Source organism: Barbus barbus, assembly GCF_936440315.1.
Source record: "Barbus barbus genome assembly, chromosome: 35".
Taxonomy (NCBI): Eukaryota; Metazoa; Chordata; class Actinopteri; order Cypriniformes; family Cyprinidae; genus Barbus; species Barbus barbus.
The window spans coordinates 6,344,093-6,357,793 of NC_136763.1; the positions used below are offsets into that span (position 1 = coordinate 6,344,093).

General features: G+C 39.1%; 1 protein-coding gene across 2 annotated transcripts in view; it reads left to right on the forward strand.

The window, feature by feature from the left end:
* Window positions 1-1,083: 1,083 nt before the first annotated feature.
* LOC306855236 (semaphorin-3F-like) overlaps window positions 1,084-13,701 on the forward strand; it is a 71,394-nt gene continuing 58,776 nt past the window's right edge. For both annotated transcript variants that reach the window (XM_079393771.1, XM_079393772.1), the window contains exons 1-2: window positions 1,084-1,425; window positions 3,867-4,008. In XM_079393771.1, coding sequence (XP_079249897.1) covers window positions 3,897-4,008 — 112 coding nt within the window. In that variant the 5' untranslated portion in view covers window positions 1,084-1,425; window positions 3,867-3,896. The remainder of the gene's footprint in view (window positions 1,426-3,866; window positions 4,009-13,701) is intronic.

The following is a 13,701-nucleotide window of genomic DNA, read 5'->3' on the forward strand; positions in this document are numbered from 1 at the left end:
AAGGGAAAAAAAAAAGAATATATTTTGGGGTAGTGAAGTGAAGTGACATACTGCCAAGTATGGTGACCCATACTCGGAATTCATTCTCTGCATTTAACCCATCCAACGTACACACACACAGCAGTGAACACACACACACACACACACCGTGAACACACACCCGGAGCAGTGGGCAGCCATTTTTGCTGCGGCGCCCAGGGAGCAGTTGGGGGTTCGGTGCCTTGCTCAAGGGCACCTCAGTCGTGGTATTGAGGGTGGAGAGAGCGCTGGACATTCACTCCCTCCACCTACAATCCCTGCCGGGCCGAGACTCAAACCCGCAACCTTTGGATTACGAGTCCGACTCTCTTAACCATTAGGCCACAACTTCCCCAAGGGTAAGTTATAGGTTACGTTTTCACAAAAAATAAATAAATAAAATAATAATAATAATTCAAATGGCTTAATATTTTTCTCAACATTTTGAAGAAAACGTGAAAACACACAAACAAAATGAAACAAAAAAATAATGAAACAGCAAAAATCTAGAACATTTTGGCCAGAAAATATTGTGATAAAATAAATATCTAAATAATACATTCATGTACACACACACAAACCGTGTTAATTTGCCCCAAGCCTATTATTATATTACAAATATATTCCTGTCTTTAGGACACAATTCAGCCTTTAGTTAACTCTTGTTTGAAAGTTAGCTAGTGTGGTTTTATTGTGTTATTCAACAGTAAATATGCAAAATACAGCATTTTTCTCATCTAAGTGGGTTATGAACTAGATACACCATAGCCTACACAATTACACTATGTATATTGTAAATATAGCTGCACAAATATTGCGTTCCAGACAGTAATTGCACATATGTAAGTTCTAGTGATCTCTTACTGAGTTTACTCCACCTAATGAAACATGAATGTAATCGCATTCACAGTGTTCCCCAGAGGTCCGCTTGGCCGTAAACTAAAGTGAGTTGAAGATAATCACAGCAGCTCTTGCGGAAGGGGGCGGAGCTCCAAGGTAAACTCCCCACCCAGTGGGCGTGTCGTATGCAAAAGAGCGACAATGCATCCACCTGCCAAGCTGTTTGGCCAGCATTTGAGGCGAGCGAATGAGTGCGGGCAGAAGTGCGCTTGTGTTTGGAGATATTCAGACGGACAGTCACGGCGCTGAAGCAGTTCACGGAGTTGTCAGGCTTTAACACTTCTTAGCTCGATATCAAACGGGATTTTACAACAACTGTACCAGATGAACACTATAATAGAGAAGAAGCAGCACACCGCGCTCAGGTGTTCAGAGAGATAAAGACTGTACCTCACTATACCTGCAGGACCTGAGACATACGAACATAAACCAGAACTCACAGACCTTTACTGGATTCACTCTTTGAGTTGAGCTCAAAGTTCCTTCTGGACAGTTTAGAGTAAGCAGGTAAACATTGGATTGTCTGCCTTTCCATTTATTAACACTATCTTACTAATTTTATTATTATCATTTTTATTGGTGTTGATATTATTGTTGTTGTTATAAGCCACATTTAAGATTTGATTTTCCAATCTCTTCAATGAGTCCAAGCTCCTATAATAATTATTTCCCTATATAACATTCAGTGTTGGCAGAACGACCCCCCCCCCCCCCCCATTATGTAAAATGTAATTTCTTGAATTTATTGATGTAATTGTTGTTTGCTGTTTGTGGGTAGTTGGCAACATATCAAGATTTTAGGTTAAAATGTGCATATAGGTATGACGAAAAGCGTCTTTTTTGCCTTCACTAGTTAATGGTTAATAATGTCAAATTGATTTTTAAAAGTACAAATATTCCACATAGTACTTGAGTGTAATATGGTCCTAAACACTGCATGTATGGAATAAGTATAGCAGGCACACCACATTACCCACAACTGCTCATAATATCCCAGTATGCACACTAAATAACCTTATAATTATTTGTATTATCACTTATTTCTACTCTCCACTGCGAGACCAAGCTGCTTTACTTCGCACAGCTCCTTTCTTGCTGTTTCCCAGCGTTTTGTCTGTCACAAGTTAACCATACACTGAGCTATCCGAGCGCTCCTGTATATAAAACAGCACAATAGGCAGTTAAGTGAGTCAAAGTAGTTTATTTTCATTGCTCTGCTGGGTGGCAAGAAAAAGAAACAACATACAATGTCTCCAGGGGCCAGAGTGCATGTCTTTACAAAACAAACACTGCAACAATTTCACAAACTAACAATAAACAAACACAATAAATGCAGATATGGGCTGTACATATTGATACCGTAGTGCCAAATAGGGTAAGAACTTGTAGAAAGAGCTGCATAAAAAAAAAAGTGAGACCAGTCAACTTGTTGATCAGTCAGAAGACTTTATGAATGTTGACAATTTGCACTTCCAGTCAGGCTAAATTTACTAGCCAAATTCGATTTTGTTGAAGCGTTATGAGTCGCTGAAGAGCCCATTCTATTCATTGTGTTTTATTCATAGAAAGCTATTATTTCAAATTCATCATATTGAAATTTATTAAATAATAGTGTTAATGTAGTAGCTGAGGAATTATTTTAATACAGTTAAAAGTCTTTAAAATTTGACTCAGTGCCCCTTAAGTTTAAAACATTATTAAAAGAACGCAACAGCCTGAATGTTTCTTGCTATCCCACAATTTTTCCACATAATATTTTGACTGTTCTCATAAAAAATGCCCTAAAAGCCATGCATTTTGGGGTGTATGTATTGATCCATTCTTTCAGTGTTTTTGTGAGACTGTATCCATAATTGCTTGTCTCCGACTGTGTCTGTGTGCACTTGTGTTCATTTAATTGTTGTTTAATTTCACTGGCTTGTGTGAGGTAAAGAGGCAGAGAATTTAGATAAACAGACGGACAGTTAACAAATTGCCTGCAAATAGCTGAGGTTTAAACGGCTGCTTCCACTCATAAACGCTCTGCAGCCAGGCAGTGTTTTTTTGGACTGATCGTCTTCCGCTAGCACTACTTGTCTGGTTTTTTTAGATGTTTTTTTCCTTCTTTAAAATATATATATTTTTTAATTGTCCATACATTTATGATCAATGTCAATACCATGTGGCTTTGGGAACGGTAAAATCGATTGAGATATATCCACACCGATTCACGTTTTTAGGATTATGTGTCACGCCACCACTGAGCAACATGAGTGCAGCCCCTTTATGGGTGGCAGCCTTGTTCCTGTCCATCTGAAAGAGATGGACTATGTGGCAGCAATGGGGTTTGTCAACATACTCTCATGGGGAATATCATTTTGCTGTATGTTTCAAACAAATGAAACCAAACCCTTATTTTTTGGTGAAATGTTTACTGCGCAGGGCCTCTTAGCTTCTCTTGTTAAAGCAGGGAGCCCAGAGGTAAAACATATGAAACTTTAAAGTATCTGGAATACATATGGGCGAACAAGATTTCGGATATGACATTGGCTTTTGCTTAGATGTTAACATAATGCAATTAACATGAATTTTCTGTTTTCATTGCATATTTTCCTTATCAACTTTTTGGTCTTCATTTGATGGTATGGCAAAAAAAAAAAATGTACACAAATATTTCTTTAAAAATATTGTGCCATTATAGCTCAAGGTGAGCAGCAGTGAGTTTTGTGAATAAGGCGCAAACAATAATGAACCTAATTTACATAGAAAGTTTTGAAGAATGAGAGTAACTTCATTTGAACACAACGTAGTGCTTACAGTTTCTGTGCTGAAATACGGCATGCATAAGTGTGCCAAATGTCAAATTCACCCCGTAATGAGTAACCCAAAGAAACAAACTTTTTAACTTTGGAAAGCAGTCACATCATATTATTTACAGTGTGTTTTTTTCTTCCCAATGACATCTGCAGTTGTGTCTTTCTGACTTCAACGGATGCACCATGCTGTTGGACAGTCGATGGTCTGTCCAGGTCCTCCTGGCTCTATCAGTCCTGATACTGAGTTCAGACAGCGAACCTCAAAATGCCCCGCGGGTCTTCTTGTCCTTCAAAGGTAAGAGAACATTTCTGATTGGCTTTCTCTTGATGTGCTCCTGGTTTTCTTTCCATCTGTGTGGCCTATGGTTTGGGGAACCGTGTGAACTTTCTGGAATATACTTTTCTCACGTGCCACCTTCTGGTTTTCATGACTGAATTTGAAGAGTTGATAAATATTCTAGGTTCGACAGGAAATTCACTGCGTAGACTGATTCTCCGATCTAACCGCATGCTGAATGAGTGAAAACCGTCCGTGCGTTTCTAATGGCTTTCCCGTTAAATGTCTTAGATTTGTCTCAGCCAGCTGCGTTCACTTTCATTCGGTGTCAGAGTAATTAAAAACACAAACAAGAGTAGAAGAAACAATCATTTTGAAACTTCAACACAGTTCAGAGAAATTTACAGAAAACCAAACATGCCTTTTCAATTATTTCAGTAGTGTGTTTTTAAGCACATTTCTGAAATAATCGATAGCAGATGCAAAACGGGAGGTGTGAGATGATAGTGATGAAATGATGCAGATGAGTCTACTGTTTTAGCACAGGACCTGAACTTTCTCACAGGTTCACACTTATTCCTACAAATAAAGGAATTTACATTACATACTCATTACATAACAAAGGACAATAATTTGAATCAATCAGTTGCATTTTGATCTGAAGAACAAGTAATGTACACTCTTAAAAATAAAGGTTCTTTACTTGCATCTTTAGTTCCATGATGAACCTTTAACATCCACGAAAGCTTTTCATTCGACAAAAGGTTCTTTACAGTGAAAAAGGGTTCTTTCAAGAACTGTTCACTGAGTCTAAAATGGTTCTTTCTATGGCATCGCTGCAATAACCACCTTTTTGGAATCCTTTTATTTTTTTAACCAAAAGATCTATAGAGTGAAGCTTAGACAGTGAAAAATGGTTCTTGGTGAATCTAATGTGCTGTAAAAACCATTAAAAAAATATTTTTTTTAAGAGTTTAATTGGCCAGGCTGCCACTGGGGATTTAAAAAGCATCTTGTAGAGTTAAATTGTCAAGATCGGCTACGCACATCAATATGCCCCAGCTCTACACAGCCGGAGATCCGTCCTGCGATTAGCTGTTTGAGAGAAGGGACCAAGCAATTCCCCTGTTTGCCAAACGCCAGACCAGAATGCACTGGTGGACTTAATTACAAAAGCCGGGTGGCACAGTTCGTTATTCAAGGCTTTTTCCGCTTTAATCAAGATGGATTTAACACTCCACTGAGCATGTTTGTAGATCCAGTCGTTTTTGAAGGATTTCAAATATTGCTTTCTCGGGAATCGCTTTACCTCATGAAGTGGTGCAGTGCTAGAACCCCAACCCTTCACATGACCCACATTCTTTGATTAGCTCCACGATGTCTAAATTGTTCATTTAATATATTGAGACCAGCAGGATGCAATGTGGTTATGGTTGAAAAGGTCATGAATTTGCCATTTTTTTTTTTCCGTTCTCCTAGGGACAAAGCTGAATTGTTGCTTACTGGCTTGTCCTGTCAAGCAGGCGCAGCAGTATTTGGATTCTGCAGTCACAGAGCTCTTGAGCCAAACTCACATTTAGCGCTTTTAATTGGTTTTGGAGAGCGACTGCAAACCTCATCATAAGACAGCACCTGCCGTCCACCCCAAACTGCAGGCCTACTGTTTTCAGGCTCATAACGCCTCACAGCACGCACAGGAATTTGCTAATTATTGTCAAACCCATGCCCATTTTAAGACTTATAAACCTCCATTCTTATTTGTGTTCGGTCCATGTGCGTAATATGATCACTGAAGCGTTTCTCTAAAACTTTCCTTGAATAGCCTAGTTCTCAATGCTTTGAAGATCTAAAACCCAATCCTTCTGTGTATAAGTTAGCTGTGTCAATATATGTCAACCACTCTTAGATATGTTATCAGTTTTCTATTTTACAGTGCTATTATTATCAGGAACTACATGACAGAAGTATACCAAGCCAAACTGAACAAGTTGAGGATCATAAAACTAGAACGTACGACTGTCTAAGATGCCTTAAATCGATTTGCTCTGTCAACCCACTTTCAAGGTCAGGAGCTGTGACCCCCACTCGCACGAGAGCAGCTCACTTTTCTAGTAAAGCGGTTCCGCCCCACTTGGAGAGTAAATCAAAAACATCTTAATTTTTCTCTGAGCTTTGTAACTTCCTTCCCTTTTGTGATGAACTTCATCAAGGTCGTTTCCCCCTGGGAAAATCTCCCATGATGCCAACAGTGAGGGTTTTTAAACCAGTGGCAGATGTGGTACCTATTCCATATCAGTTTTAGGAGAAACCCAATCTTGTTTGGTCTGGTGTAGAAATGAATTGTCTTGGTAAATGGAATGACACTGATTCAGTGATGATCAGTCAAACCGTTGACTGCATCCAGACTTCATATGCATCTTTGTATGCATCTGAACCCGCGGGGGATTGTCGACCACAATCACAGCTCATTTAATGCAAATCGATGCTGTTTGAATGTGTGATTTTAATTCTACGACTCGTCCCCACTGTTGAAAGGTGACCCAGCATGCACAATTGATTTAGAGCTGTAGGAGTCTGTGTCGCCAGCCTCCCTCCAGGGGGTTCTGACCCCCTTTGACTACACACACACACACACATACGGACACACACCCCACTGGGTATTTAGACTAGTGTTGGCTTAACTTGTCCCCCTCATTCTGAACTGATGTCAGGATTGCTGCTTTTCTAAAAATGTCCGGCACTGATTAGAGTAAGTTAACTTGGCTCTGGATAAGTGTAAATGGATGACGCACCTGAAAGTTTTTGTCCTTGGAGGAAAATTCATAGGCGGCACCTTTGAGCTCGTTGCTGTTGTGATGTAATACTAGAGCTCAAAGTTGACTTCAAAGATTTGGATGACATGCACGTGAAATATGCTGCCTGTTCCGGTTTGGCTTAGGGGAATGTTATTGTGACCCTCCTTGGATCTGTTTATGCCATGCATCATACTGACTAATTTTAAAGCAGCCAATTTTAAGCCAATCAGGCATGGAGCTGCTTATTTACAGATACAGGAGAGTAATTTGATCATTGTTTTTGCGTCGTGTTTAATTTGAATAGATGATATTTTTACACTGATCTGAGAACCTTTACATTAATGCAGTTGCTTGATATTGTGACAAAGGCAGCAATACTTTTGAAAGAACGTATACTTTAGATTGCTTTGTTTTGAGAACCTGGTTTATTTGTACTTGATATTGAAAATGATATTAGATGTACAGTGCCCTCCAAAAGTATTGGAACAGTAAGGCCAATTCCTTTACTTTTGCTGTAGACTGTAAACATTTGGGTTTGACATCAAAAGATGAATATGAGATGAGAGATTAACATTTCAGCTTTTATTTACAGGTATTTTCATCTGGATCTGATACACAACTTAGAAGATAGCACCTTTTGTTTGAACCCACCCATTTTTCATGTTACCAGAAGTATTAGAACATGTGACTGGCAGGTTTTTTTTTTTTTTGCCCTGGTGTGTCCTTTTAATTGATTATTCAAACAATAACCAGCACTGAATGTCTGTGCTCAGTTTCAGATCCGTGCAGACTGCATTTATAGTTAGTTAGACGTGTAACCAACATGAAAACCAGAGAGGTGTCTATGGGTGAAAAACAAGCAATTGTGAAGCTGAGAGAAGATGAAAAATCAATCAAACCATTGCACAAACACTGGCAGTAGCAAGTACAACCATTTGGAATCTCCTGAGGAAGAAAGTAACACACCTCGAACGGGTAGATCTAGGAAAACATCTGCAGTTGATGACAGAAACATTGTGACCGCTGTAAAGAAAGACCCTAAAACAACTGTTAGTGACATCAGCAACAACCTCCAGAGGGCAGGAGTGAAGGTATCACAATCTACTGTTCGCAGAAGACATCATGAACAAAAGTACAGAGGCTACACCAGAAGATGCAAACCACTCATTAGCAAGAAGAATAGGAGACGAGCCTGGGACAAGGTTTTATGGACTGATTTTATGGACCAAAGTGATGGAAAGGCTAAGGTTTGGAGAAAGAAAGGATCTGCTCATGATCCCAAACATACTTTGGTAACATGACAAATGGGTGGGTTCAAACAAAAGGTGCTATCTTCTAAGTTGTGTATCAGATCCAGATGAAAATACATGTAAATAAAAGCTGAAATGTTAATCTCTCATCTCAATTCATCTTTTGATGTCAAACCCAAATGTTTTCAGTCTACAGCAAAAATAAAGGAATTGGCCTTACTGTTCCAATACTTTTGGAGGTCACTGTATGACTTGGTCCTTGAATTTTGCTTTGACATCAAGCAGATAGTTCTAAAATATTCAGCAGAATTTTTGTCTATGAGTGGCATGGTTTGCTATATTCACAAAATATCCATACTTTTTACATTTAAAATGCAAGTTAGTTTGAGAAGTAACAATTTTTAAGTGAATCTAACTTTGGAAAGTGGATAAAACCATGGAGCGCCATACCAGTCTCAGCTTATTTTTACTCATGTGGTTAACCTCTGTATGCCAAACGTGTGGCATTCATAGTTGCCTGCAGATATCATTTTAAATTTTGTAAAATAACTACTGTTGGTTTTAAGGTGTCGGTTTTGGCCAGAGGGGTAGTGAACATTACACGTCCCATTGACTATTACACCCAATACAGCAGTAACAAATACAGCCATAATACACTATAATTAATGTTCTAAGGCCATTACGCATGTGCCTGCCAGCACTTATGCGATGAGAACACAACCGCAAATGGACAGGTTATGGGCAAGTGGAAATGGTAATGGGTTGGCAGCAGACTCGTATATCTAAGTAGCCTACATAAAATAATTTTTCCAGCTAATGCATATGCACGTTTTAGAGTGTTTTTCTATGTTCTAGCTCTTTTAATTAAAAGATGGCACTTAATTTCTGCAGCTGCCTTATTGACCGTTCATTATTATTTGAGTGGACCATGATCTCCCTCTTCAAATGTGTCTGATGTCATCCAATCTCTATAAACAGTTCTGTGTTGTCATGTAAAATCAGGTAATTTAAAATGAAGTCAGTCGAGAGTGATTTGTTCTCCAGGCCTCTTAAGTATTCACTTTTATAGGAGGAACACTGGACGTATTGTGTTAGAGCAGGTAATGATCATTCAAACCTGGCTTTGCGACCATATGAGGATCTCAAGAGGAGATCTGATAAGGATGAATAGACAGATGGATGATAAGGGGAAAAGAGCCATTTGGAAGAGTCTCTCTTTCTTATTCTCTAGCTCCTTTTCTTTCTTTCCATCTAAGCCATTTCCTCAGAGGCTGTTCGGATTTCAGGAAAACACTCTCTTGTGACACCGAAGGCTCCAATTCGCTTCGAGGGCCTTTGGTATTCGAGACGGTGAGACCGTTAACCCTGTGAGGGTGTTCCTGCCCTCCATGCACAAAATGGGCCAGGTCATAGTCCTGTATTAAAATAGCTGCCCTGTGTAAAGATAAGTACCTAGTGTGGACTTACTGGCCCCTAAACAGGAAGAGTCCTTTCAGTCGCACAAAGGGCTCAAGCCTGTTGACAAAAACAACACTTCAAGTTTATCTAATCAATGATTTTTGTCAGACTGCTGTTTTTTGCTCAGAACTGCCTGGCTGATATATAAGTGCTATGTTTTTCATGAACTTAATTTTAAGGATGGTTAGTTTCCTAAAAAGCGTTTTAATTAATCCTTGTCTTGAAATTCATGCATATGTGCATTAAGATGTTTCTATTGAATTTTTTGAGAAAGCATCAGTAGCAAAAATGGCTTTAAAGAGCTTTACTGTCATGGAAATATAATATATAATATAAATACATTATAACGCTCAGCCCTACTCAAAACTACTATCTGCTGCAAATTAACCTGAACAATTTGAGCTGCATCATACACAGATTTTGCACAGATTCTGACCTCCACAGAACTGCTCTAAAACTGGGAATATGTCTAACAATTTTGGTCTTTTGACACCATTAACCCACATTCAACCGCATTATCAGTGTATCTGACTGCACAGGCCAGCATGGTTCAGTAATCTGGAGTGATATGATGATGTTTTTTGTGCTCAGCATTCCCAAAAACCTCTGCTCTAATCCGTGCAGCTGCATCGTAATGCAGCCTGTTTGCATCTCATCAGGACATAAGCAGCAGCTGGACCTAAAAAGAAAAAACCCTCACAAACCGGAGCATGCACTGCGAGCGCTCCGAGTGAGGTCAGCGGATTATCGCGCCCTTTCGCACCAGTTTCAGGTCAGCCGGTTCAGCATGAGTGTGTGGATAGAGGGAGAAGCTTCTGAGTGCTGTGATATGATGAATCTCTCAGCCAAAGGCATGAAATCTCTAATAACATTTATATTGTCCTATAGTTCATATGGGTTTAGAATGTCATGGGGTGAGTAAATGATAATAGAATTTCCATTTTGGGTGGACTGTTCTTTTATGATTCAAGCATGAGCGACTTTAAACCAAACAGCCTGTGAAAGCACTGTCATTCCAACTTCAACAACTTGGAAAAAAATCTGGCCACAATCTGGTTCCATTCTATTTAAAAAGTGTAACCGAGGGTAATCCAAAGGACGCGAGGGAAAAGCACAAAGGGACCAAAGGTCAGTGAACTATTACTGTGAGAGGAAGACTTCCTGTTTATTGGTACTGGATGTTTCTTGTCATGTCATCCAGTCAGATGTGTCCAACACTGGAGGTTTAAATGTGCATCTGCATATCAGAAGTCACATGGGTGGCCCTCATTTCTCATTTTGGGACATGGATTGTGTGTAGGTCTGTTTGTATGTTTCACGGGATTTACTGCTGGTCTGTCCGCAGATGCTGGAGATTGATGTTTATGTGGACACCTGGCGAAGATGAAGTGTCTCTTGTAGTTACACACATGGACAACTCCATATGGATTCTCACTTGATGAGAAGTGTTTATTCATTTGAGGGGTCAGAAATGTTAGATGACTATAAGTTCATCATCAAACACGTCTTTGCAGTACTTGATTTTGATTGGTTAGTCGTGGCATTCTGAGGTAAAACATTTTTGTAAATTGTCCCAGGCAACCAGGTTCCTACACAGCTGTGCTAGTTTAAATGTCTTGTTTTGGTCTCCCATTATAAACTATTTTAAACTCAAACCAATATTTCATATTTGGTTAGTATTTGATATTTCAAACAGTTTATTTAGTTAGTCGCCATAAAATAAGAGGGATTACCGTCAATTGGTCATTATCACAAAATAGCCCCTTTAGTGTGATACAAGTCTTGTTTATTTGGCGATAATGACCATCTGACTGTACATTAGCTCTTATTCTCTTGCATTCTGTCTTGGTTCTCTCCTTACTTTTGTCCGTTACTTTCTTTTTCCTGTTCCCCATTCCATTCTCTTCTCTCATCTGATCCGTGGACACGGGGGAATCTCAGTGAGGCCGAATACTCTGAATTCTTGGGGCGGCAGGAGTGCACACTTTTAGCTCTCACAGGAAGAGTGATGTTAGGTTTACCGTGGCCTCCCTTCTGGACTCTCACCTGTGCGCTACTGGGGGTTTTGGGTTTCGCCGTCTGTCAGAGCTCAGCTGTGATTAAAACTGGGATCTTTCCTCAGCAGGAACACTCAGAGATGCCACTCCACACTTCTTTATTTCATTCCATCTGTTGTATTTGCCACACTGGAGAGTGACACAGGAAATCACATTCATGTTTTACTTGTCCTAGCAACTGAGTGGATTATTTTATTCATTGTAATCATGATATTACCCTGGGAATATCTGTGGGTTTCATAACATCTGTCAAAAAAGAAACCAAAAATTAAGAATAAAGGTTTTGCAAGTACAATTAAGCACCCCAGTTCTCCATACTGCAATAAGAAAAATTGTGATATTTATTGCAATTATTTATGGGTAATTGTAGTATTTATTGTACTGCATTTATGCTGAAAAATTATGAAAATTTATTGATTTTATTAAATTTACTATAAATATATTAAAGTGCACATTTTTTCGACCTAAATATTTATGTGTGTGTGTATATATATATATATATATATATATATATATATATATATATATATGGCTTGATTTTTGGGTGAAAATGACCAGAGATATTTTTTTAGATTAATCTATAGATGCTTTCAAATGGGAAGTCCAGAAAACTTCCATCCACCAACAATAGCAAATTACCAAATATTGGAAGTGTGAACTCAATGACCTAGAAAACTGACAAAGGCTTGTCTTTATGTACAGTGCCTGTGGCTCTGAATTCAGCCATAGATTTAAATGGGGTATATTTAGATCTAATGCTACCATTCTCAGATTAAAGTGTCAGATAGAATGATGGTCTAGTGGGATTTAGAGTGTGTGATTATTACTGACACGTGTTTGTTGCATGGTGAGTGGAATAGCAGTGGAAAATAGGATGAGACTGCACTGTGGGAGGTGAGAGGTGATTTTAGCAAGCCTTAATTAGGTCTTGACCGGGGGATTGTCTCTCATATCTAGTCTTAGCCAGCATTTGATCAATGTCAGTTTGAGCGGCTGTGCTCTCATTGACCAAAATAAAATGTTAAATTGTGATTAACCAATGTAAACAACATATATCATTTATAATGATTAGATCTTGACCATATAAGTTGTAGAGAAATTTTAAAGAGTTTTATTAATTCATATGGTTTACAAGTCATTTTAGTGCACAGATGGATTTTATGCATATCGCAAGGCACAATATGCGCTGTTACAGTTCAATATCATTCAGAGTTTGGTATATTTTCCTAAAACGTCCTCCTGTGAAGTTTTGGAGAAGCTCTGACCCCTCTGTGGGATGGGGTCAAGAGCATGCTCTATTTAATTAGCTTGGTGTCATTAATCAGCGCACTGAGTTATTCACTAAACCTGTCCTTCTCAAATACTTTCAGATTAAGATTTCAATTCTAGAGATGATCTGGATTCACTTCAGTTTGCTGATTTTATAGTGTGAATGACTAAATTCACACTACTGGATTAAACCATGTAAAATGAAGAAACTTGTAAGTTATTCTCAAAATAATGACTCAGTGGGAACTAGAATGACAGTCTTCAGTGACCATGTTAGTGACATAATTTGGTCAAACCAATAGTAAATTTGAATGAGTTCTATAGAAAGAGGGTAATATATTAAATGCCACTGTCCAACTCTTAAAACGTTTGTGATTTTGCTTACATTTTCTCCATTCTTTAATCTTCTTGTTCATCAGTCCTCCACCATTTCAACCAATAGTGAAGAGGACACAAAATTTGTGAAGTGTTGATCTCAGCGTCCGCCCCTGCATCAGGAGCCTTTGATGCCTTCATTGAGATGCTGATTCGTGTTCTTCAGTCACCCGACACTGCGTGCTTTTCAAGTGGGTGGCAATTGTCATGGAAGAAGATGAGCTCTCGTCTGCTCTCATTGAAGCCATGCCAGTCCCTCCCTCTCCACCGTTGACCCTCCACCCACGTTCCACCCCTCTGCCTGGTGGGAAATGGGTGGAGGTATGGCTTTGTGGGAAGATCAACTTTTTAAAGTTCCCTGTGGATCGTGGAATTGGCCAGGAGTTGAGGGCGTATTGCAGTCCTAGGGGTGCAGAGGGATGGAATGAAAAAGGGGTGGGGCTTCACACATCCCTTGTTGTTGTTGTTTTTGTTGTATCGTCTCGCCCCCACATTCATCCATAAGAA